Here is a 27,543-nt window from a genome sequence, read left to right on the forward strand (position 1 = left end):
AATGAGATAATGAACAGATAATATATGTTAGGTGTTGATTGAGGGATTAATGTTGGCCATGACCCCGGGAGAACGGAGAACTCCCCTGCTCTTAACTGTGGTGTTCTGCTGACAATTATAGTTTGAATATTGCGCACAATGCTTTGGATTAATGTATTTTTCAGAATAAGGCTGTAATATACTGCTTTGGTTTTCTGGTGTGTAGGAATATAAGTGAAACTCAATGCCTGAAAGGGTGGTAGAGGCAGAAACCCTCATCACATTAAAAAAAATCCTTGGATATGCACTTGATGTGCCGTAACCTACAAGGCTATGGGCCAAGAGCTGGAAAGTGGGAATAGGCTGGATAGCTCTTTTTCGTTCAGCACAGACACGATGAGCCGAATGGCCTCCTTCTGAACCATAAATTTCTATAATTATGATATTCTAAGTGCAGTATAATGCAATTTGAAGGAAGAAATATAAATTGTAAATGACAAAAACTTTGCTTTGATATTGTTTAATTCTATACCACTTATTTCATTTCTTGCAAGAATGTTCTATAAATTTTCTTAGCTCAAATTAATCAAGTGAAACCCCAGAATATCTAAAATAAAAACAGAAAATGCTATAAATGCTCAGTGGGTCAGGCAGCATCTGTGGAACGAGAAACAGTTACCGTTTCAGGTCGATGACCTTTCATCATATAGCTTCCGACAGCTCAACTATTCGACCCATGCCAGCTGTTTTTCCCAACTGACATTTCTTCAGCCTCAATAAAACAAACACACACTATCTTTTGTCATTATCCCCCAGTCTCTCTCTCTAACTTGAGTCTTAAGCAACATGTATTCATACTTGAAGCCTGCCTAATGTATTAGTGCCTTTTTCACACAGTATCACAAATTTATCCTCCGCAGTGATCTATATCAGGTTTAAATAACCTGTTTTAACCTGTAATCAAACACAATCAAATTTCACCTGAGTACTTAATTCACTTTCTTGATAAGCGTTTTACTTCCAACTGGAAAAAAAAGTAAGTAATCGCCCTAGATTCTTTTTCCTTTTCAGCCTTTGCTAATCAATAAACTTCAAAATGAGCCCTTCCCTCATGCCCCTTTTAATAACAACAGCTTGTATTTATATAGTGCCTTTAACATAGTAAAATGTCCCAAGGCACTTTACAGGAGCATTATTAATCAAAATTTGACAGCGAGCCACATGAGATATTTGGGGAGATGACCAAAAGCTTGGTCAAAGAATTAGATTTTAAGAAGTGACTTAAAGGAGGAAAGAGAGGCGGAGAGGTTTAGGGAGGGAATTCCAGAGCATGGGTCCTCGGCAGCTGAAGGTGTGGCCGCAATGGTGGAGTGATTATAATCAGGGATGCGAAAGAGGCCAGAATTGGAAGAGCGCAGATATCTCTGAGTGTTGTAGGGTTGGATGAGATTAGAGATTGAGAGGGTTGAGGCCACGGAGGGATTTGAAAACAAGGATGTGAATTTTAAAATTTAAGGGAAGGTATTTTGTTATATCTATGCCCCACAAGTCCACCAGTTTACATAAAATAGGATTCTTTTATTGGTGTTCCTGATTTGATCTTTTGACTTCTACCTCTTCTCCCCTGAAATGTCAGTAATATCACCCTTTTAAGTTGAGGCAGTTGAATGTGTACCGATGGGGTAAATCAGTTTACTGTCCTACTTATAAATGGGGCCGTTTCATTGTTTGCCTATGGCTACATTAAGCTTGAAAACTCCTGATACCTGATTGTGAATGCTAAGCAGCAACGGGACTGTTAAATACTTAGATGGGAGACTGTCTGGAAATACCAGGTGCAGTAGTTTTATCTCCAGTGATGGGCCCTCCATTCAGTCTTCTTAGCAGAACCACAATGGTTTATAAAACCAAGCCTTCCTGGTAGTTTGCTCCTTGACCTGATGAAATCTGTCGTCCACAGGTCCAGGATGTGCAAGATTACCGGGCAGGATTTCTTTGACTGCTCATGTTTTGAAAGATAGCTTATGCCCAGATAACCCTTGAACACTGGGCACGGGAAGTTTGGGTTAAATTTTTCACCTGCATTATTTGCTCATGCTTATCTAGTAAAGATAAAGATCTGTCCATTCTCATCTAACATACCTTAGCCCCAACTTCAGAGAGAACCCGTACTGAACGAGTATGACATTTTCCATCCTTGTTACTGCGCTGAGTCAAATTGCAATTAGTTACAAATTGGGACAATGTTGTGCTCTGGAATTAGCCCATTAGGAACTAAGTTGATAGTGTTCAAATTCAAGCAGGATTCTTACAACAGTATTTGTTTACTTATTTTTAAGTATATTGTACTTTAGTAAAATCTGCCTGTTTTCCTCCACCCAATGGAGCTGGACCTATAAAATTTGATTGATTTCAAAGGCCAGTTTTTCAAGCAATTGAGACAGAAAATGGAAGTTTGACCTGTTCACATCATTAAAACTACCTGCACTCTCCTGAATCTAAGGAGCAAGACAGACTCCGTGGAGTTGTCAGCAGCCCAAGTAAGCAAATGCACCAGAATGGGTTTTCTTCTTAGTGTTGCTTGAAGGGAATAGAAGTAAGAGCTGGGAAATGTATCAGTTTCCCACTGGTTGTTTGTCTGTATCCCCAGCGATCTGGCACAGCTGCTTACACAAAACTCAGACTGTATAACAGGTGGCAAACGCACAAAAGGATTTATATCCGAGCAAGTATTGTAATTCCAATCAAACAAATTGTTGCTTGCTGCAAAGCAAGAATGAATTTGTATGGCCAAGCAACTTGGAATAGATTTGAATGATTTATTTCTGTATTTTGTTTTAAATCAGGCCGTCACACAGTCACCAAAGACAATGGAATTAGACCATCCACACTTGAACAGCTGGCTAAATTGAAGCCAGCATTTATCAAACCACATGGAACCATTACTGCTGCCAACGCTTCTTTCCTGGTAATAACTTGCAGCAAGGCAATATTTATATTAAATTACTGAAGAAATATTATGACAATGATTAGGGAGAGGAATGCTTATCATTGTATCTAAAAAGTGACATAGCAATTTATTGGATTCTTATCGCGCACACATCTGTTCGTATTGATTATTACTAACGGTTTCGGAAAGCTACAAGAATATACAATAGAGAGGCAAAAGTGTCACTCCAAGTGCATTATTACTTAAAAGCATTTCATTACATCTATCTAATTACATCATTCTATTTCAGTTGGACATCTTGAAATTTTGGTTGGGTACAGATGGTCAGGTTAAAAGATATTTTGAACTTTAACGTAAGTGGCAGAGATACTTGTTTTGAAAAACATTCTAGATATTGACGACCTGTGAGTGGCTGCTGTTCTAACGTAAATGAAAACCATAACTGTCCAGTCTCCTTTCTTTCGTTATATCTTCAGTCATTCAATGCTCCACCACAGGTTGCAGTGTGGACCTCCCCAGAGCCGGCAATCAGTTGAAATCACATATAAGGATGAAAACATCTCCTTTTACAATGGATTATCATTGTTAAAACCCCTCCCTAAAACTTTAAGCCTTGTTGAAAGAGATATAATTGGGTTTTGAATGATGTACCGACTGCTGAACAACCATTCTGGCCCTGAAAAACTAATTTTATATTTGTTTATAACCGGGAACGGTAGCATAGTGGTTATGTTGCTGGGCTAGTAACCCAGAGGCCTGGATTAACAACCTGGAGACATGGCTTCAAATCTCCCCACGGCAGCTGTGGAATTTAAATTCAGTTCATTGTATAAATCTGGAATAAAAAGCTAGTATCAGTAATGGTGACCATGAAAGTGCCTCTGAAATGGCCTAGCAAGCCACTCGGTTGTAACAAACTGCAATAAGAAACAATAATCAGAATAAAACCTGACGGACCACCCGGCATCGACTTCGACACCAGTTTCGGACATGACAGCAGCACACGCAGCCCTGTCGACCCTGCAAAGTCCTTACATCTGGGGACTTGTGCCATAATTGGAAGAGCTGTCTCACAAGCTAGTCAAGTAACAGCCTACCATAGTCATACTCACAGAATTATACTTTTCAGCCAATGTCCCAGACTCCTCCATCGCCATCCTGGGTATGTCCTGCTCCACTGGAGGTGGCGGCACAGTGGTAGACCGTCTGGAGGGAGTGGCTTTGGGAGTCCTCAACATTGACTCCGGACCCCATGAAGTCTCATGGCATCAGGTCAAACATAGGCAAGGAAACCTCCTGCTGATTACCACTTAACCACCCTCGCTCAGCTGATGAATCCGTATTCCTCCATGTTGAACACAATTTGGAAGAAACACTGAGGGTAGCAAGGGCACAGAATGTACTCTGGGTAGGGGATTTCAGTGTCCACCACCAAGAGTGGCTCGGTAGCGCCACTACTGACCGAGTTGGCATAGTCCTGAAGGACATAGCTGCCAGATTGGGCCTAGTGCAGGCAGCGGGATAACCAATATGACAGAAATACCTACTTGACCTCGTCCTCAATAATCTGCCTGTTGCAGATACATCTGTCCGTGATAGTATTGGAGTGACCACTGCACAATCCTTGTGGAGACGATGTCCTGTCTTCACGCTGAGGACATCCTCCATCGCATTGTGTGGCACTACTACTGTGCTAACTGGGAGAGATTCAGAACAGATCTAGCAGCTCAAAACTGGGCATCTATGAGGCACTCTGGGCCATCAATAGCAGCAGAATTGTATTCCAATCCTGGTTCAATGAGGAGTGCAGAAGAGCATGCCAGGAGTAGCACAAGGCGTAGCTAAAAATGAGGTGCTAAGCTAAGTGATCTCACAAACAACGGATCAGATCAAAACTCTGTAGTCCTGCCATTTCCAGTCATGAATGGTGGTGAACCATTAAACAACTGACGGGAGGTAGAGACTCCATGAATATCCCCATCCTCAATGATGGCGGAGCCTAGCACGCAAGTGCAGAAGACACAGCTCAAGCGTTTGCAACTATCTTCAGCCAGAAGTGCAGAGTGGATGATCCATCTCAGCCAACTCCTGAGGTCCCCACCATCACAGAAGCCAGTCTTGAGCAAGTCTTCAGCCAATTCGATTCACTCCACGTGATATCAAGAAACAGCTGAGCGCACTGGATACAGCAAAGACTGTGGGTCCCGTCAACATCATGGCTGTTGTGTTGAAGACTTGTGCTCCAGAACTATACATGCCTCTAGCGTAAGCTGTTCCAGTACAGCTACAACACTGGCATCTACTCGACAATACGAAAAACTACCCAGGTATGTCCTGTTCACAAATAGGACAAATTACTGCCCCATCTATCTACTCAATCATCAGCAATGTAATGGAAGGTGTTGTTGTTAGTGCTATCAAGTGGCACTTACTCACCAATAACCTGCTCACCGATGCTCAGTTTGGATTCCGCCAGGACCACTCTGCTCCAGACCTCATTACAGCCTTGGTCCCAAAATGGACAAAAGAGCTGAATTCTAGAGGTGAGGTGCGAGTGACTGCCCTTGACATCAAGGCAGCTTTGAACTGAGGAGCCCTAGTAAAATTGAAGTCAATGGGTATCGGGGAAAACTTTCCACTAGCTGGAGTCATATCTAGCACAAAAGAAGATGGCTGTGGTTGTTGGAGGCCAATCATCTCAGTCCCAGGACATCGCTGCAGGAGTTCCTCATGGCAGTGTCCCAGGCCCAACAATCTTCAGCTCCTTCATCAATCACCTTCCCTCCATCATAAGGTCAGAAGTGGGGATGTTCGCTGCTGATTGCACTGTGTTCAGTTCCATTCACAACTCCTCAGATAATGAAGCAGTCTGTGCCCGCATACAGCAAGGCTTGGGCTGATATGTGGCAAGTAATATTCTCACCACGCAAGTGCTAGGCAATGACTATCTCCAACGAGAGAGTGTCTAACCACCACCCCTTGACATTCAACGGCATTACCATCGCTGATTCCCCCAACATCAACATCCTGGGGGTCACCATTGACCAGAAACATAACTGGACCAGCCACATAAGGGCTATAAGAGCAGCTCCGAGGCTGGGTATTCTGCAGTGAGTGTCTCACCTCATGACTCAGCAAAGCCTTGCCACCATCTGCAAGGCACAAGTCAGGAGTGTAATGGAATACTCTTCACTTCACTCCCTCCACCACGAGCGCACCGTGACTGCAATGTGTACCATCTACAAGATGTACTGCAGCAACTCACTAAAGCTTCTTCGACAACACCTCCAAGCCCACGGCCTCTACCACCTAGAAGGAACGTGACCTCTACCACCTAGAAGGACAAGGGCAGCAGGCGCATGGGAACACCATCACCTCCCAATTCCCCTCCAAGTCACACATCATCCTGATCAGGGAATATATCCCCAATCTTTCATAGTCGCTGGGTCAAAATCCTGGTGGGCAGAGGAAACGTTTCAAGGACACCCTCAAAGCCTCCTTGATAAAGTGCAACATCCCCACCGACACTTGGGAGTCCCTGGCCAAAGACCGCCCGAAGTGGAGGAAGAGCATCCGGGAGGGCGCTGAGCTCCACGAGTCTCGTCATCGAGAGCATGCAGAAAACAAGGGCAGGCAGCGGAAACAGCATGCAGCAAACCAGACTCCCCACCCACCCTTTCCTTCAACGACTGTCTGTCCCACTTGAAACAAAGACTGTAATTCCCGTATTGGACTGCACAGTCACCTGAGAACTCACTTTTACAGTGGAAGCAAGTCTTCCTCGATTTCGAGGGACTGCCTATGATTTCTCTGTACTGCAGAACTTGCAATTTTTCTCCATTTAAATAATAATTTGCTTTTCTATTTTTTCTGCCAAAGTGGATAACCTCACATTTTCCCACATTATACTCCCATCTGCCAAATTTTTGCCCACTCACTTAACCTGTCTATATCCCTTTGCAGATTTTTTGTGTCCTCTTCACAATTTACTTTCCCACTCACCTTTGTGTCATCAGCAAACTTGGTTACACAAGATAAGGGCTCATGGGATTGGAGGTAATGGGCCAGAAATCGCACTCCCCACAGGCGTGTACGGAGTGTGCAAGCACCCGTGGGGTCCCCATAAGCTCCGGGTACGCAAAGCGCATGCGCCTAAACCCGGCACTTGCGATCTATCAAAAAAATCTTTTTCTGTCAAAAAAAATCTTTTGCCAGATCGCTGCATGCAAAGGAAAAGAGCCTCCGCGGGGGGAGAGTTCGGTTATTTGCCCAGCTGTTATCCAGTGAATGTCCTTCAAATCCTTACGCAGTTACCAATATAAAAGTTTTGAAAAATGAAATGTTATCACTCATATTTATATATTTAAAAACCCTGTCCATTAAGGTAAGTTTATTTTTAGCCCTGTTAAAACATTTTTTTTAATTCAGAAAAATACATTTTTGTATAAAATATTCAATTAAATTGCATTTTAATTAATCTTAAATATGTAATGTAGTTTTTACATTTATTTTTAGTGTCTGTGTGTTTTGGGGGGTATTCCTATCATACTTACAGCAGCTCCGTACATACGGAACTCACTAGTATGAATTGGGATCCCCTTACTCTGATGGGTTGGGCCAGCCCACGTGATCCCAGAGATCGTTACGAAACCCGTACGATCCTACGATACGTGGGCCCCTATGAAGGCCTTCGCATAGAGCCCAAGGACCGCAAGTCTCCGAACCTCCGGGACCACCAGGTACTTTCGTAGAAATTATTGCGGTCGGAGGCCTCCATCTGCAGGAAGGCTGTAACTAGTGGGGTGCCGCAAGGATCAGTACTGGGGCCTCAGCTATTTATAATCTATATTAATGACTTGGATGAAGGGACCGAGTGTAATGTATCCAGGTTTGCTGACGAAAGAAAGCTAGGTGGGACAATGGGCCCAAGTTTCCACACGATAAAAAACGGGCGCCCCTCCGAGCTGGGCGCCGTTTTTCGCGCCTAAAACGGCGCCGGAAAAAAAACGGGCGATTCTGGAGCGCTTTGCAGCTCCTTGTCTGTTTGGCGCGGCGCCCAGGGGTCGGAGCCTATACTCGCGCTGATTTTGTAAGTGGGAGGGGGCGGGTACTATTTAAATTAGTTTTTTTCCTGCCGGCAACGCTGTGCGTTGGAGCGTTCGCACACGCGCAGTGTGAAGGAAACATTGGCACTCGGCCATTTTTGTAGTTCTTTGTAGCTGTTTAATTTTTGAACATTTTTTAATAAAAGCACATTGCCATTAGCACATCAGCACTGAGGCTTCTTGCAGCCTTCTCACTGTTTCCTTTCCCCCCCCCACCCCCTCCCGCTCTGCGGGAACGAACGCCTGCAGAATTCTCCCTGGCTGAAGCACTTTCACACAGGTCGGAAGATGGTTTATTTAATCTTTTCTTTGCTTATAAATTTTTATTCAGGTTGGATTTATTTGTATAATATTTGTAGAAGTATAAATAAGGATTTATTATAGAAATTAATGACTTCCCTTCCCTTCCCCCCCACCTCGTTCTGGACGCCTAATTTGTAACCTGCGTCTGATTTTTTAATGTGTAGAACAGGTTTTTTCAGTTCTACAAAAATCTTCACTTGCTCCATTCTAAGTTAGTTTGGAGTACGTTTTCACTGGAAACTTTCAAATCAGGCGTCAGTGGCCGGACACGCCCCCTTTTGAAGAAAAAATTCTGTTCCAAAGTGCAACTGTTCCACCTGACTAGAACTGCAGAAAAAAAAATGTGGAGAATTGCGATTTCTAAGATAGTCCGTTCTCCACCAGTTGCTCCTAAAAATCAGGCGCAAATCATGTGGAAACTTGGGCCCATTAAGCTGTGACGAGAACACGGAGTCTGCAAAGGGATATAGATAGACTAAGTGAGTGGGCAGTAAGGTGGCAAATGAAGTATAATGTAGGGAAATGTGAGGTTATTCACTTTGTCAGGAAGAATAGAAAAACGGAATATTTTTTAAATGGTGAGAAACTTTTAAATGTTGGTGTTCAGAGAGATTTGGGGGTCCTTGTGCAAGAATCACAAAGCTAGCATCCAGGTACAGCAAGGAATAAGGAAGGCAAGTGGCATGTACTTTATTGCAAAGGGGTTGGAGTATAAGAGTAAGGAAGTCTTGCAATAATTGTACAGAGCCTTGGTGAGATCACACTTGAAGTACTGTGCACAGTATTGGTCTCCTCATCTAAGGAAGGATATAATTGCCTTCGAGGCGGTGCGACGAAAGTTCATTAGATTGATTCCTGGGATGAGAGGGCTGTCCTCCGATGAGAGATTGTGTAGAATGGGTCTATACTCACTGGAGTTTAGAAGATTCTGAAGGGGATTGACAAGGTAGATGCTGAGAGATTGTTTCCCCTGGTTGGCGTGTTTAGAATGAGAAGCATCATCATCATCATAGGCAGCCCCTCTAAAATGCTTCCACTCTAAAATGAGTTCTGAGGTGACTGAACAGTCTAATATGGGAATTACAATCTCTGTCACATGTGGGAAAGACAGTCGTTGAAGGAAAGGGTGGTGGGACGGGTTTTCCGCACGCTCCTTCCGCTGCCTGCGCCTGGTTTTTGCATGCTCTCGGCGATGAAACTCCCGGATGCATTTCTTCCACTTAAGAACATAAGAACCTAAGAAATAGGAGCAGGAGTAAGCCATTTGGCCCGTCGAGCCTGCTCCGCCATTCAATAAGATCATGGCTGATCTGGTCATGGACTCAACTCCACTTCCCTGCCCGCTCCCCAAACCCCTTTACTCCCTTATCGCTCAAAAATCTATCTCCACACTTAGGGCGGTCTTTGGCCAGGGTCTCCCATTAGGGGCATAGTCTCAGGATAAAGGGTGTAAGCCATTTAAGACCGAGATGAGGAGGAATTTCTTCACTCAGAGGATTGTGAATCTTTGTAATTTTCTGCCCCAGAGGACTGTGGATGTTGACTGAGTATATTGAAGGCTGAGATCGATAGATTTTTGGACTGTAGGGGAATCGTGGGATATGGAGATGGGGCGGGAAAGTGGAGTTGAGGTCGATGATCAGCCATGATCTTATTGAATGGCTGAACAGGCGCGAGGGGCCATGTGGTCTACTCCTGCTCCTATTTCTTATGTTCTTAACTCCATCCCGAACAGCACTATGGGAGTACCTTCACCACGCAGGCGGCTCACCATCACCTTCTTAAGGGCAATTAAGGATGGGCAATAAATGCTTACCTTGCCAACCACGCCCACATCCGAGGAACTAATTTTTTTAAAGTGTCAATTTTTCCATTAATATGATTTCAGAATTATAAGTTTTGAATATAATTTTTTAAAGTTTGATTATGATAATACAGCTTCTATCTTAATCCTGTGTATTTCCCAATCTTTATTTCGCTCTCTGTAAAATTTATAAAAAGTAAAGTAGAATCTGTGCATTTTACTTCCTGTGTTTGTTGTCTGAGAATTCTTCATTGTGATTGGCTGCTTAGACAGTTTGATGACATCACTATTGCTGTACACTTAGGAGTCGCTTGGTTTGGCACCAGATTCAAACAAAGGCTCGGAGAACTGAAATTCATGCCACTGATATCGCAAGATCTTTGTGGCCAGCTTTCTTTGATGTCAGCGGCGAGTGCTGTCACTTCGCTGCTGACTGCAAATTCCGGGCCATTATCAAACGGTAGATTTTTCATTGTGGAATATATATTGTTAATGAGTTGAAGATGTTTGTAATTCCAGTACCAGAATGGAAAAACATCACTGATGTTTGGAAATTCCAAGGTTTTGACATGTCTTCGGAGATAATCTTATCAGTAAATCTTTCCATGGTCTTAATTTCAGACTGATGGTGCATCAGCAGTGTTAATAATGTCTGAAGATAAAGCACTGGCTATGGGCTACAAACCTCTTGCATATCTGAGGTAAGAAAGCTGTCTTTTCTCTTGTCTGGAGGGAACGAATAAAAGAAGTAAATAGAAATTTGACATGTTAATAAACAATATAGACCTTACTATTTGGTTTATTTCAGGGACTTTGTATATGTCTCTCAGGATCCTAAAGACCAGTTGTTGCTAGGGTAAGTGTTTTTTATTAATACTCCCAACTGTTAAACTTGTATATTTTCTATCTGTTTTCTTTCTGTAATTCATATTTATTTTAATTCTAGGCCAGCATATGCTACCCCTAAAGTTTTGGGAAAAGCTGGATTAGCTCTTGAAGATATTGATGTCTTTGAGTTCCATGAAGCTTTTGCAGTAAGTTCACTCTATAAAGATGAATAGAAGAACATAAGAAATAGGAGCAGGAGTAGGCCATACGGCCCCTCGAGCCTGCTCCGCCATTTAGTACGATCACGGCTGATCCGATCATGGACACTGGTCCATTTCCCTGCCTGCTCCCCATAACCCTTTGGGCTAGATTTTCCACTTCACATCGCTGGGCTAGTGCCCATATATTGCCCAAAACGGCAGGCAGGCAGGCAGAGACCCATTTTGATGAAAAAGTGGAAAGTTGGGCCAGAACATTGCTGGAAAATTGTCCCCCCAACTTTGGGCTCACATTGCCGAGGTGATCGCCCGCACATCACCCAGCGCGATTTTTGGCACATTGCCGGGCTGATCGCTCACCGAAAAGATCGCTGGAGAAAAGTTGCTTTTACCTGGCCTTCCTCACAGAACTCGGCACTACGGATGCCATTTTGAACATTGGAGAAAGTGAGGAGGCATCTTAAACAATGGGCTTATAATTTGAGAGTTATTTAAGGGCCTTTTACTGATCGATCCACTCACATTTATACTTATATTTATATGTATATTTTTATATTTATTTATATATATTTTTAGTACCAAGGGCATTTATAACAACAGTGATAGTGATGGGGCCTGTAGCTTCTCTACCAATACTTGTAACTACTCACATGCTGGTGTCTGAAGTTGAATTAAGTGAAGGGGCAATCGAAGAGGTGGCAGACTAATGTGGAGGAGGAGAACGTACAGCCGACGAACGTACAGGGAAAGGCAATCTTACCTCAACTTGTCTGATAACGCGTGCTTTAGGATGCACGGTTATAACAAAGATCAGCGTGTTTAGGAGCTACAGCTTGACACATACATCTCTCTATACTACAGTCGCCATTGAACTCAGCAATGGCAGGAGCTAATGTACAAAAGTGTCCCACGGCAGACAGTGAGCAAGGGCAGCTCTCTCCCAGTCCATGCTGGGTCCCTGTGTAAGTGACAGCAACCAGAGAGACTTAAAAAGGGCACAGGTTCATAGACCTGTCCAGACCTTAGCAGGGAATATATAATATATATATATATATATATATGTATGTATGTATGTAAGAATTTACAAAATTCATTCAATCCAGGAGATTTACTATTTTATAATTATAATTACAATCTTCATCAATACAATATAAAATCTGTATTTACTCTTGCTGACGCAACAAGGCTGTTCCAGCGCTTCCGGCACTGGCTGGGCCCCCTCTCTTCGTGGGACACTGAGCAGAAGACGTCCGCGATCTTGCCCCAAATTTTTCTGTAAGCTCGGGGTGGAGGTTTCCCACGCCCACCCCGGATGAATTGGCCCACCTTGATTGCACCTCATTAACCAATACCTCGTTCGCTTCATCTGAAAAAGGTTTCACTCTCCTCTTCCCCTCCGCATCTTGGATACTGATATCGAAGTCTGACATTTCTGTACTATAATTGTACTATTGTGATCTCTTTCTTTTTTCTCTTTTTCTCTCTCCTCTGCCTTCCAGTCCTTCACCTCTCTCCCTCTCTCCCCCTCCCTTTGCCTTCTGTGCATGTGTGGATGACCCCTGACCTCCCAAAACGCAGGAAAAACTGTGAACCTAAAAAAAAGCATGCGCAGTAGGTTGTTGCTAGGGAAGTTTGCCTTCCACATCATTGGGCTATCGCTGGGCCCGTTCCGCGTCGCTGGGCTCATCTCACTTTGCTGGGCTATCGCTGAGCCAAAAGTCACGATCCAAAAAATGGGCGATGTTCCAGCGAACTTGAAGGCTAACACATCGTCAAGGTTGGATCATCGCCCATTTTTTGGGTGAGAGCCAGCAAAGTGGAAAGTCTAGCCCCGTATTCCCTTATCGGTTAAGAAACTGTCTATCTTTGTCTTAAATGTATTCAATGACCCAGCTTCCACAGATCTCTGAGGCAGTGAATTCCACAGATTTACACCCCTCTGAGAAGAAATTTCTCCTCATCTCAGTTTTAAATGGGCGGCTCGTTATTCTAAGATTATGCCCCCTAGTTCTAGTCTCCCCCATCAGTGGAAGCATCCTCTTTGCATCCACCTTGTCAAGCCCTCTCATAATCTTATACATTTCGATAATATCACCTCTCATTCTTCTGAATTCCAATGAGTAGAGGCTCCACCTACTCAACCTTTCCTCATAAGTCAACCCCCTCATCTCCAGAATCAACCTACTGAACCTTCTCTGAACTGCCTCCAAAGCAAATATATCTTTTCGTAAATATGGAAACCAAAACTGCACGCAGTATTCCAGGTGTGGCCTCACTAATACCCTGTATAGCTGTAGCAAGACGTCCCTGCTTTTATACTCCACCCCCTTTGCAATAAAGGCCAAAATTCCATTGGTCTTCCTGATCACTTGCTGTACCTGCATACTATCCTTTTGTGTTTCATGCACAAGAACCCCAGGTTCCGCTGTACTGCAGCACTTTGCAATCTTTCTCCATTTAAATAATAACTTGCTATTTGATTTTTTTTCTGCCAAAGTGCATGACCTCACACTTTCCGACATTATACGTCATCTGTCAAATTTTTGCCCACTCACTTAGCCTATGTCCTTTTGCAGATTTTTTTCTGTCCTCCTCACACATTGTTTTTCCTCCCATCTTTGTATCATCAGCAAACTTGGCTACGTTACACTCAGTCTCTTCTTCCAAGTCATTAATATAGATTGTAAATAGTTGGGGTCCCAGCACTGATCCCTGCGGCACCTCATTAGTTAAAGATTGCCAACCAGAGAATGAACCATTTATCCCGACTCTCTGTTTTCCGTTAGTTAGCCAATCCTCTATCCATGCTAATATATTACCCCCAACCCCGTGAACTTTTATCTTGTGCAGCAACCTTTTATGTGGCACCTTGTCAAATACCTTCTGGAAGTCCAAATACACCACATCCACTGGTTCTCCTTTATCCACCCCGTTCGTTACATCCTCAAAGAGTTCCAGCAAATTTGTCAAACATGACTTCCCCTTCAGAAATCCATGCTGATTCTGCCTGACTGAATTTTGCTTTTTCAAATGTCCTGCTGCTGCTTCTTTAATAATGGACTCCAACATTTTCCTAACCACAGATGTTAGGCTAACTGGTTTATAGTTTCCTGCTTTTTATCTGCCTCCTTTTTTAAATAGGGGCATTACATTTGCAGTTTTCTAATCTGCTAGGACCTCCCCAGAATCCAGGGAATTTGGTAAATTACAACCAATGCATCCACAATCCCTGCCGCTACTTCTCTTAAGACCCTAGGATGCAAGCTATCAGGTCCACGGCATTTATTTGCCGTTTAGTCCTATTATCTTACTGAGTACCACCTCCTTAGTGATTGTGATTGTGTTAAGTTCCTCCTCCCCCCCACCCCCCCCCCCCCCCCCCCCAATAGCCCCTTGACTATCCACTGTTGGAATATTATTGGTATCCTCTACCGTTAAGACTGATGCAAAATATTTGTTCAGAGATTCTGCCATCTCCATGTTCCCCATTACTAATTCCCCGGTCTTGTCCTCTAAAGGACGAACATTTACTTTAGCCACTCTTTTCCTTTTTATATACCTATAGAAATTCTTGCTATCTATTTTTATATTTTGTGCTAGCTTACTTTCGTAGTCTATCTTCCCTTTCTTAATCATTTTATTAGCCATTCTTTGCTGTATTTTAAAAGCTTCCCAATCTTCTGTCCTTCCACTAGTTTTGGCCACTTTGTATTCCCTTGTTTTTAATTGGATACCGTGCTTTATTTCTTTAGTTAGCCATGGATGGCTATCTTTTCTTTTACACACTTTCATTCTCACTGGAATATATTTTTCTTTTGGTTGTGAAATAATCTCCTTAAATGTACGCCACTGCTCATCAACCGCCCTACACTTAAATCTATTTTCCCAGTCCATTTTAACCAACTCTGCCCTCATACGTTTGTAGGAAGCAGGAAAACCATGTTAAGAAGTCCATACTGGTTATAGCTATCTGAGTGGAAAGGTTGTATCCAAATCTATTTTAGTTTCTGATGGAAACCCAGTAACCAGGATGTTTGTCAGCAGTTGTGGGTATTTGATAAAAGTAAACAGAATGGAAAGGCATTGATTTAGCATTAATTGACTGTGATGAATTGCTAAATATGTCTGTGGTGCTCTTTAATGCACAGACTGATTCTCAACTGACCTTTATATATCCAACAAAATATTTAATTTTAAAACATTTTATTGATTAGGCACAGACTATCCATAAAGGAAATGCAATTTTATTCCAAAGCTCTTTAGGCCTGTAGTAGCATTACTATTATCGATGCTGTGGCCAGGTCTGTCATAACTTGTAAAAATTCACAATTATTTGTATTTATTTCGCACCTTTAACATAGTAAAACGTCCCAAGGCGCTTCAGAGGGGCGTTATAAAACAAAAGTTGACACCGAGTCATATAAGGAGATATTAGGGCAGATGACCAAAAAAAATGTAGGTTTTAAGGAGTGTCTTAAAGGAGGAAAAAGAGGCAGAGAGATTTAGGGAGTAAATTCCAGAGCGTGGGGCCTTAGCAGCTGAAGGTACGGCTGCCAATAGTGGAGCGATTGAAATCGGGGATGCAAAAGAGGCCAGATTTGAGATGTGCAGATATCTCGGAAGGTTGTGGGGCTGGAGGAGATTACAGAGATGGGAGGGGTGAGGCCATGGAGAGATTCGAACACAAGGATGAGAATTTTAAAATTAAGGCTTTGCTTAACCGGGAGCCAATGTAGGTCAGCGAGCACAGGGTTGATGGGTGAATGGGACTTGGTGCGAGTTAATAAATGGACAGCAGAGTTTTGGATGACCTCAAGTTTACGGAGGGTAGAATATGGGAGGCTGGCCAGGAGTGTGTTGGAATAATCAAGTCTAGAGGTCACGAGGACAATAATTGTAACCTGGAGGATGTATTTCCACTGGCTTTGCTGTTAAATGATTATTACATGAAATACAGGTACAACGTCTGAAATCCAGAATCCTCGGGACTGAATCCAGGCCGGTGTTTGGGGTTTTCAGGAACTCGGACAAGAAAATCAATAGTCTGAAATCTGAAATCCGGAATCCTCGACTGAATCCATGCCAGGATTTGAGCGGCGAGGTCTGAAATCAGGCAAAACCCAAAATCCGGCACGGTTTTGGTTGAGGATTCTGGATTTTAGACTTGATTTTCTTGTCTGAAATCCAGAATCCTCCACTGAATCCATGCCAGATTTCGGGTTTTGCTTCAAAAATGTCCGGTTTTCAGACAATAATTCTGGACGACTTCATTGGCTATGCGCAAAATATCCAGTTTTTGGACGATTAGGGTTTTCGGAGTTCTGGATTCAGGACGTTGCATCTATTGTGCTTTTACTATTGTAATTTTAAGTTTTTAAAATAAAACCACATCTGTTTGAGAAGACATTGTCAAATAGTAATATGTATCTGGTTACATTTTTATTCTTGTGAGATTACAGCATAATCTCTGTCAAACCATCATATCATACTCATTAATAGCTAGCGTTGTACTAAGGTGGTGTCCATACTGATCACTATTTCTGACCTTTTACTTAATGTGTAATGTAATGAATTTAAATTGTCACTTTTTAAACAGGCACAAATCCTGTCTAATATGAAAGCTATGGACTCTGACTGGTTTGCAAAGACTTATATGGGCAGAACGTCAAGGGTATGTTTGAACTGAACGTATCTTTTTTTTACTTACACAAACTCTGTAGTCTAGTCTTGGATGCAAATTCAGACCCTCCGATTGGAAAGGAACTGCTAGAATGACAATGAATTTTGAATATGCGTTCCTCCTTTGACTCACTAACTTTTCTCTTAAATCCATTTCTTCTAATTTGCTTTTAAAATTCACTCTGTTTAATTTCTCCACTCCGCTCCACAGCTACTCTCAAGTGAGATCGGGCAGAAGAGCAGGCTGAGTGGGCAATGTTCTTGGTAGGGAAATTCAAGTTGGGAAGAACCGAGAGTGTGTGGCCTATTAGGGGTGGGGTGCAAAGAATGAAACTATAAATATTTTAATGAAAAGAACTAAAAATAAAAGTGGTCAAAATTTGAAAATGGGGAAGTAAGGTAAAAAGGGAAGTTCTGGTAGAGAATATATTTTTTAAACTGACATCTCTCGTTGAACATGGATAGTTGAGATCAAGTGCAGCATTAGGGTCAAGCAGGGTTAGAGGAGTGGGAAGGTATGGTGGCGTGGTGGGGGGGGAGCAAAAGGAGGAAAACTACATTGCATAATGTGGGGGTGAAGCAGACTCTTTCTTTCAGGAAGGGTGTTCTGGATAACCACTCTTCGGCCAGACTGGAATATCATCAACTTTTTATTTAATAGACGTCTGCTGTGTTTTTTTCTTGTGAAATGGATTACTGGGATGTGATTAGTTCAGGGCAACTAAGTGGCTATCCTGGCCAGTCAACAATACACAAAGCTCCATAATCCTATGCACTGCGCTCTACAATTTTGCAACTCTTCAACAATCATAGAATCATAGAATCGTACAGCACAGAAGGAGGCATTTGGCCCATCGAGTCTGTGCCGGCTCTTTTGAAGAGTAATCCAGTTAGTCCCACTCCCCACTCTTTCCCCATATCCCTGCAATTTATTTTTCAAGTATTTATCCAATTCCCTTTGGAAGGCTACTATTGAATCCGAAACCAATAAAATTTAAAAAATTTAACTTTCTTGGCCTCTTCTGACCCTGGCTGTTGTTCCCTGCAGGTTTAGCAAATCGGAGCCCCAATTATGTTACCAGAGCATGATCTGCAAATTTCAAGAGGACCCCGCTGGCTTGGGTGTCCTTGATGCCTGTAATTTTAAATTGCAGTTGGTCAGATCAGGGCAGGAAAGGGATGAGCAAGGCCCCCCACTCCATTTTAACTGTCCACCCCACTGCCAGGCCCCGGGGATTAAAATTGAAGCTGCAAAGTGTGGACAATAACATAACTCCAATAACTTCTATTACAATGCACCTTTTTGTATAAGCTGCATTCTAGCAGAAAAATCAAGTGGTGCCATTACACCCGTTCCCCTGAAAATGTTTCACTCTACATCCTTTACCATATGTTAATTAAAATTCCAAACCTTTACTGAAAGATTGTATGGAAAATTCTTACCGGCAATCTTTTAATAGAAGCATATATAAATTTTAGCAAATACTAAAACATACAACAGCACTGATCCTGCTGCAGAGATTTTAAAAGAAATGACCTCTATTTATATTGTGCCGTTCACACCTTCACGACGTCCTAAAATCATTTACAGTAAATGAAGTGCATTCATTGTTGTAATGTAGGGAACCATAGTAGCTAATTTGCGCACAGCAATGAGATAATGATCTGCTGTGATGTTGGTTAAGGGATAACCTTTGGCCTGGACATCAGGAATAATTCCCTGCTATTCTTCGAATAGTGCAATGGGATCTTTTACATTCATCTGTGAGGGCAGACGGGATCTTGGTTTAATGTTTCTCACCCTCCAACAGTGCAGCACTCCCTCAGTACTGCACTGCAGTTTCAAGTGTGTTCAAGTCTCTGAAGTGGGACTTGAACCCACAACCTTCTGACTCTTAGACAAGAGTGCTAGCTTTGAGGTAAGGAAATAACAGCTAATAATATTGGGCATCATTGCAGGGTAACACTTTGGCAAGAAATTTAGTTCAATTTGCTTAAAAGCATTTTGTTTAACTCTGATCTTCAGTAGAGTTGGGAATACTTTGCAGCAGTCTAAATAGGATATTTGTTTTTGCTTCTAACATGTTAATTAAATCAATATTTTTGTTTGGTTTAATAGCCAAGCTTTTTGAATGTTGAAGTCAGTATGTTACTTACGGAATACCACGTCATTTTCACATTTTATTCACTTCAATTGCAATGAAATAGCTCCATTTACCTAACTATTGGTTAATACCGTCCAAACAGGTGATTAATAGCATGTATGGATAAGCAGGAGGCAGTCAAAGTGAACTATGAACAAAAGTGCGGTCGAAATCAATCGCTTTAATACTTTAAGATGTCTTAAAATCTTTAGCACAACTGAAAAGTACAGTACAGGGTGCCTAATCTAAATGCAAACAATGAACTATGCTTTTTATTATACATTGTAAGACTTTTTGTAATTTTACTAGGTTGGTGTTCCTAAAATGGATAAGTTTAACTGTTGGGGTGGTTCGTTATCCTTGGGACATCCTTTTGGTGCCACTGGTTGCCGCCTCGTAACCACAGCTGCTCACAGACTGATCAAGGGAGGCGGACAGTATGCACTGGTTGCAGCTTGTGCTGCTGGAGGACAGGTTTGGCTTTTATTTTTGATTATGTATATTTCAACTTTAATGTGGCGGATAATAAAATTTCACAATTTGGAATAATCTGTTCATACTGCTTTAGTGGTCCAAATCATGCCTCGGCAATAGGTGACTGAGAAAACAGTTTTCACTATCATCTTAAAACATTTTCTCTATTAAAAAATTTATTGTTCAGTATGTCGTAAATCTTGCTATTAATGAATTTAAGAAAGCAACATAGTCTTTGGGTTCAGCTGAAATATTACTCATGTCTAATTTCCCATGAATTGCATTAGAATTTTGTAATTTACTAAAAGTCATCTGATACCCTTTACAAATACCAGTATTTCATTAATACAAGGAAAAATATTGGTCCTAAGGATTAGTCTCCATTAACATGTTTGAATTCTTTGTGATAGTTTTGAGTTCACACTACCCCCATATCCTGACAATGGTAGCCTATCTACGCCTCACAGGTCAGGGCCTCCACGCTGCTCCCGGATCGCCGTACCTCCGCTACTTTTTTGGCCCCGACCTGCGGCTGTTGGTTTCTCGCAGGTCGGGGCCTCCACGTTGCTCCAGGGCCGCCGCACCTCTGCTCCTTTTATGGCCCCGACCTGCAGCCACCAGCCACAGGTTGGGGCCATAAAAAGAGTGGAGGTGCGACGTGGAGGCCACTTCAGAGAGCAGCACGAGCTGGTGCAAGAGGGCGACGACTTGGAGAAGGGTGACTCGATTGGATGTCACCAAAATCAAGGTCGCTGATTGATTGGAGCGTGGGCAGGTATAGCAGGAGAGGAGGGGCAAAGGAGCGGCGAGAGATTGTAGAGCGATGTGATCGGGGCCCAAGTTCAGGGCCCAGGGGCAGCACGGACCAGCCCACACTGCAATATGTGTGCGCACTAGGTCCGTGCAGTAGAGCTGGTCTCCAGTCGTCTTGGTTAATCCTTTACCACTGGAACAAGACCTAGCTCTGTCAAGCCCGTGTGGTGGCTGGTGTGCAACGGCCACCACACGTTAAAAAAAATCCACGCACAGACATCTTCCCCCCCCCCAACCCCCCCCACCTTCAATATGTAGGTCGGGACCTGGAATGTCAGGTCCTTCATTGAAACACCTGTGAACTCATCCCTTTTTGGTGTGGAAGCAAGTCATCCTCGATACAAGGGACTGCCTAAGAAGATGTACACCTCCAGAAATGATTTTTTGTAACCCACAAATAATTACCATTCTTCATGTGTGCATGCATTTAGGTTTAAACCATTCTTAAATCTTCAGCATGACTGAAGAGTACAGTATTGGGTATCTCATCTAAGTTTTAACTATTGCTTTTTCTTTTCAAATTAGCACATAAGTGACAGGGTCGATGTTGAGAGGTTGTTTCCCCTGGCTGGAGAGTCTAGAACTAGGGGGCCTAGTCTCAGGATGAGGCGTTGGTTATTTAAGAGAGAGATGAGGAGGAATTTCTTCACTCGGAGGGTTGTGAATCTTTAGAATTCTTTACTCCAATGGGCTGTGGATGCTGAGTGATTGAGTATATTCAAAGCTGAGATAGATTTTAGGACTCTACGGGAATCCAGGGATATGGGGATCAGGCTGGAAAGTGGAGTTGAGGTTGACGATCAGCCATGATCTCATTGAATGGTGAAGCAGGCTTAAGGGACCGTATGACCTACCCCTGCTCTTAATTCTTATGTTCTTATAACTTAAACTATTTAATTACTTGAAACTGTTGATTGTGTTTTGCGAAGTGGAACAAAAGGAATGGGAGTACAGAAAGTTTTCATTCATCTTTTCAGATACAGACCTATGGTTTTCCTTAGCCTACTGAATAATAGAAACATAGAAATTTACAGCGCAGAAGGAGGCCATTCCGGCCCATCGTGTCCGCGCCGGCCGACAAAGAGCCACACAGCCCCCGGTCAGCAGCCCTAAAGGCCAACATAAACCCATGAACAATGACGGAAAGGCAAAAAGTACCTAGCCCAACCAATCCACCTCACCACAACTGCGACACCCCTTATACTAAAACATTCTACACTCCACCCCAACCGGAGCCATGTGATCTCCTGGGAGAGGCAAAAGCCAGATAAAAACCCAGGCCAATTTAGGGAGAAAAAAATTTGGGAAAATTCTTCTCCAACCCATCCAGACGATCGAAACTAGTCCAGGAGATCACCCTGGCCATATTCTATTCCCTGCAGCACTTACCATTATATCTGCACCATCCAACAAAAGGTCATCCAGTCTAATCACAATTACCAGCTCTAGGTCTGTAACCCTGCAGGTTGCGGCACTTTAAGCACCCATCCAACCATCTTTTAAAAATGGTGAGGGTTTCTGCATCCACCACTCTTCCAGGCAGCAAGTTTCAGATCCCCACAACCCTCTGCGTAAAGTCCCCCCTCAAATCTTCTCTAAGCCTTCCACCAACCACCTTAAAACTATGCCCCCTCGTAATAGACCCCTCCACCAATGGAAATAGACCCTTACTATCCACATAGTCCAGGCCCCTCAATATTTTGTGCCCCTCAATATTTTGTACACCTCAATGAGGTCTCCTCTCAACCTCCTCTGTTCCAATGAGAATAAACCCAGCCTATCCAATCTGTCCTCATAACTAAGATTCTCCATTCCAGGCAGCATCCTAATAAATCTCCTCTGCACCCTCTCTAGTGCAATCACATCCTTCATATAATACGGCGACCAGAACTGCACGCAATACTCCAGCTGTGGCCTAACCAAAGTATTATACAATTTAAGCATAATCTCCCTACTCTTAGATTCTATGCCTCGCCCAATAAAGGCAAGCATTCCATATGCCTTCTTAATCACTTTATCCACTGGCCTGCTACTTTCAGGGGTTTGTGGACAAGCACTCCAAGGTCCCTTTGTTCATCGACACTATTAAGTGGCCTACCGCTTAATGTATATACCCTTTCTTTATTAGCCCTCCCAAAGTGCATCACCTCACACTTCTCTGAATTAAATTCTATTTGCCACTGCTCTGCCCACCTGACCAGTAGATTGATATCCTCCTGCAGCCCATGACTTTCCTCTTCATTATTAACCCCACAGCCAATTTTAGTGTCGTCTGCAAACTTCTTAATCATACTCCCTATATTCAAATCTAAATCGTTGATATATACCACAAAAAGCAAGGGTCCCAGTACTGAGCCCTGCGGAACCCCACTGGAAACATCCTTCCAGTCACAAAAACATCCATCGATCATTTGGGTAAGTGGAGCTGAGTCCACGGCCAGATCAGCCATGATCTTTTTGAATGGCGGAGCAGGCTCGAGGGGCTAGGTGGCCTACTCCTGTTCCAAATTCTTATGTTCATTACCCTTTGCTTCCTACACCCAAGCCAATTTTGGATCCAACTTGCCACTTTGCCCTGCATTCCATGGGCTTTAACCTTCATGACCAGTCTGCCATGTGGGACCTTATCAAAAGCTTTGCTAAATACTACATACTATATACTACGTCGTACGCACTACCATCATCGACCCTCTTGGCTACCTCCTCAAAAAATTCAATCAAGTTAGTCAAACACGATCTTCCCTTAACAAATCCATGCTGACTGTCCCTAATTAATCCTTGCCTTTCCAAATGCAGATTTATCCTGTCTTTCAGAATTTTTTTCCAATAATTTTCCCACCACTGAGGTTAGGCTGACAGGCCTGTAATTACTCGGCCTATCCCTTTCTCCTTTCTTAAACATAAGCAGTCCTCCAATCCTCCGGCACCATGCCCAAATCCAAAGAGGACTGGAAAATGATGGTCAAGGCCTCTGCTATTTCCTCTTTTACTTTGCTCAACAGCCTGGGATGCATTTCATCTGGGCTTGGGGACTTATCTACTTTCAAAGCTGCTAAACCCCTTAATACTTCCTCTCTCACTATATTTATTTCATCCAGAATATCACACACTTCCTCGATAGCAGTACCTGCATTGTCCCTTACCTTTGTAAAACAGATGCAAAGTATTCGTTAAGAACCCCCCCCCAACTTTTTCCGCCTCCACACAAAGATTACCCTCATGGTTTCTATCTAATAGGCCCTACCCTTTCTTTAGTTATCCTCTTACTCTTAATATATTTAAAGAACATCTTGGGGTTTTCCTTAATTTTACTGGCCAAGAATTTCTCATGCTCTCTCTTAGCATTCCTAATATCCTTTTTAATTTTGCCTCTTAACTTTCTATATTCCTCTAAAGATTCTATAGTAGTTAGCCATTGATATATGACATAAGCATCCATTTTTTTCTTAATCCTCCCCTGTAAGTCCTTAGACATCCAAGAGACTCTAGAATTATTTCTCCCAGCCTTTTTGTTTCAGGGCACATGTTTGGCCTGAGCCTTCCGGATCTTCTCCTTAAATGCCTCCCACTGTTCCGACACTGATTTACCCACAAGTAGCTGTTTCCAGTCCACCATGGCCAAATCACTCCTTAACTTAGCAAAATAAGCTTTTCCCCAATTTGGAACTTTTATTCCAGGCCTATCCTTGTCCTTATCCATAACCAACTTGAATCTGACTGAATTATGGTCACTGGCACCCAAGTGCTCTCCCACTAATACCCCTTCAACCTGCCCAGCTTCATTCCCCAAAACTAAATCCAAGACCGCCCCCTCTCGTGTTGGACTTGCTACATACTGACTGAAAAAGTTCTCTTGAATGCATTTCAAGAATTCCGCACCCTCGATACCCTTCATATTAAATTTGTCCCAATCAATATTTGGATAGTTAAAATCCCCTACTGCCCTATGGTTTTTGGACTACACAGCAATTTGCCTACATATTTGCTCCTCTATCTCCCTCCCACTGTTTGGGGGTCTATAATACACGCCCAGCAGTATGATCGCTCCTTTTTTATTTTTCAATTCGACCCATATGGCCTCATTTGATGATCCCTCTAACATATCATCCCTCCTCACCGCTGTAATATTTTCTTTAATCAGTACCGCAACCCCCCCCCCCCTGTCTTTTTACCCCCCCTCTCTATCTTGTCTAAAAATCTGTAGCCAGGAATATTGATCTGTCAAACCTGCCCCTCTTTCAGCCATGTTTCCGTAATGGCTATAATGTCATACTTCCAAGTGTCTACCTGTGCTCTTTGCTCATCCACCTTATTCGCTATACTCCTTACGATAAAGTATATACCATTCAGCACAGGAAAACCTCCTTGCTTATTACATACTAAGCCCTGTTTCCTCTGTCTTACAGATTCGCTTTCTAGATTCTTGCTATCCAATTTCAGCTTTACTTCCTTCTGAATTCGATCTCAGGTTCCCATCCCACTGCCAAGCTAGTTTAAACTCTCCCCAACACCATTAGCAAAACTCCCCGCGAGGATATTGGTCCCGGCGCTGTTGAGGTGCAACCCGTCCGGTTTGTACAGGTCCCATCTCCCCCAGAAGCGGTCCCAATGCTTCAAGAATTTAAAGCCCTCCCTCCTACACCAACTTTCCAGCCACATATTCATCCTCTCTGTCCTTCTATTCTTATACTCATTAGCACGTGGCACCGGTAGTAACCTGTAGATTACTACCTTTGAGGTCCTACCCTTAAATTTTCTTCATAGCTCCCTGAATTCTTCCTGTAGGACCTCATCCCTTATTTAACCCCGTCATTGGTCCCAATATGAACCACGACCTCTAGCAGTTTACCCTCCTCCCCCACAGGGATGCCCTGTGTCCGCTCTGTGACATCCTTGACCCTGGCACCAGGGAGGCACAAAACCATTCGGGAGCCATGTCTCCAGCCACAGAAACGCCTGTCTGTTCCCCTAACTATAGAATCCCCTATCACTAGGCACTTTTGTTCTTCATCCCTCTCCTCTGTGCAGCTGAGCCACCCGTGGTGCCATGGAATTGGCTCTGGCTGCACTCCCCAGAGACACCATCGTCCTTACCGATACTCAGAAGTGAATATTGGTTTGAAAGCGAGATGGACTCACGGAGGGACTCCTGCGCTACCTGACGAGCACACTTACTACGTCTGGTGGTCAACCACTTCCCCTCTTCTTGCACGCCTTTAAGCTGTGGGGTGACCACCTCCTGAAACGTGCTAGCCACGTAGTTCTCAGCCTCGCGGATGCACCTTATTGACTCCACCCGCTGCTCCAGCTCCGAAATGCGGAGCTCGAGCAGCTGAACAGTTGTCTAGGCTACGCAAAGCGTCCAGGACTTCCCACATGCCGCAGTATGTGCACTCCACGGGACTGAGCTGCACTGCCATCCCTCTAGTTAGTCTTATCTAGTTTAAAATCTATTTAAAAAGAAATAGAGAGGAAAGAGCTACTTACCAACTCACCCCACCGACCTCTGTGGCCTCCCGATCTCTCGGCCTCCGAACTCCCGACCTACTTAAAAAGAAATAGAGAAGAGAGCTACTTACCAACTCACCTCACCGATCTCCGAGGTCTCCGAACTCCCGACTCGCCGACCACACAGGGCCTCCCAACTCGCTGACCTCCCGACTCTCCCGAACTCGGACTCTCCCGCTCTCGGACTATCTGAGCATTCAAATGCATAGCACTTCAGGGTTATGATTAATTATGTTCAGAATGATTTGTTCCAAAATAAATTTGGATTATTAAATTATTTCTCTTTGACAAACTTAGGTTTTTTCCATCGATTAGTTACTTGACTGATTGATAACTTGCATTTTCTCTTCTCAGGGTCATGGAATGATTGTTGAAACCTATCCCCAGCAATGAAATGTGTTTTGGATTTCCAAACTAAATCAATGCCATTCCAAAGCAATGGCGAAATACATGAAGAAAAGTCAAAATATTCTGCTAATCCAAGCAGATAAATTTTGAAATACCACCCACATTTGTCAATAAAAATTTAAACCATTGGACCGGTATCTAAAATCAGGAATTCTGAAGGTCTTTTAGTCGATGATTTTGTTTCTGTACCTTTTGAAGCCTAATTCTGCCTGAAAGCCCAGAATACGAGTACCTATTATTGATTTGTAAAACGATCAAGTTGGATATGCAGAAGTATATTAACACCAGATTGTGTGCCTTGTTCTTTAATAAACAATGACTTTATTAAGTGTGTGGACCTTCTATGATGCTATGTTCAAAATATGAACATCTTAAATTGGTATCCAAACACTGGGGAAAAATCAAATTGCATTTCTGACTTTTAAATAGGTTATGACTGCCACACAAACAGTCTCGAAAAGCACCAATTACACCAGCATGAGATTTTTCCATTTCCTACTCTAGCCATCATAAAAAACCTCTTGTGAGATTGCAAGTTTAGTGTTGAATTAGTGGCAGTTATGTGCTGTGGGATCAAGTTGACTAAGATTGCCCAAACTTATTGCACGTGTGACCTTGCAGCCAGTACACAGAGGCCCCTTTATCATATAATTCTAGGCCTGGTTTGAACCTAGGTCCTACAAGTGAAGAGGTTAGTATCTAATCCACTGCACCACCCAGTCACTTATCCTAATTCTTTCAAGAAGAAATACACTGAAATAGTCCAGCTTGTTCTGCAGAGATCTGTGTGCTTCAGTCAGAACTGATTATTTTTAAAAAGTCATTGGTAAGAATGCCCTCCCAAAGTAAGGGCCAACATTACCTATCTACTTTTTAAAAACCTGGAATATGATTTCAAATGTTGAGTCTTTGAAGACCTAGGCTGAGAAATATTGTTGTGCCCCGTTTGGTAGTGGTAACATCTGTGAGGCGGGACTTTTTAAGCCAGGCATGGAAGTCCCACCCCGCTCTCGGAATTGGGGTTACCGACCCCGAGAGGAAATGGAGCGCAAGAAAAGTGCCCAACTTCCCCTCTCGGGTGCTAACGGAGTGGATGGGTTGGGAGTGGGGCGCAGCGCTATGCACTGGGCCACAAAATGCTGCCACGTAGGAGGGGCTCTTTTAATTAAAAGGGAGGGTCCAGGCTGTCAACTCTGCGGGGCCATACCTGAATTACCGAGGAGCGGAGGTGCCATACCACCAACCCGGCATTCGAGTGGACTGCCGGGCTGCCACATCACGGCACGGACCACGCGTTCAAAGCGGCAACGAGCCGCCACAAGTAAGTCAG

The 27,543-nt window shown here is 43.2% G+C and overlaps 1 protein-coding gene across 2 annotated transcripts in view; it reads left to right on the forward strand.

Annotated features, from left to right (window-relative positions):
* hadhb (hydroxyacyl-CoA dehydrogenase trifunctional multienzyme complex subunit beta) overlaps nt 1-26,541 on the forward strand; it is a 48,395-nt gene extending 21,854 nt beyond the window's left edge. For both annotated transcript variants that reach the window (XM_070885139.1, XM_070885138.1), the window contains exons 11-17: nt 2,826-2,947; nt 10,763-10,842; nt 10,950-10,997; nt 11,088-11,175; nt 16,784-16,858; nt 19,320-19,484; nt 26,160-26,541. In XM_070885139.1, the coding sequence (XP_070741240.1) occupies nt 2,826-2,947; nt 10,763-10,842; nt 10,950-10,997; nt 11,088-11,175; nt 16,784-16,858; nt 19,320-19,484; nt 26,160-26,198 (617 nt within the window). In that variant the 3' untranslated portion in view covers nt 26,199-26,541. The remainder of the gene's footprint in view (nt 1-2,825; nt 2,948-10,762; nt 10,843-10,949; nt 10,998-11,087; nt 11,176-16,783; nt 16,859-19,319; nt 19,485-26,159) is intronic.
* Nucleotides 26,542-27,543: the final 1,002 nt, after the last annotated feature.

This window comes from Pristiophorus japonicus, chromosome 7 (assembly GCF_044704955.1).
Source record: "Pristiophorus japonicus isolate sPriJap1 chromosome 7, sPriJap1.hap1, whole genome shotgun sequence".
Classification (NCBI taxonomy): Eukaryota; Metazoa; Chordata; class Chondrichthyes; family Pristiophoridae; genus Pristiophorus; species Pristiophorus japonicus.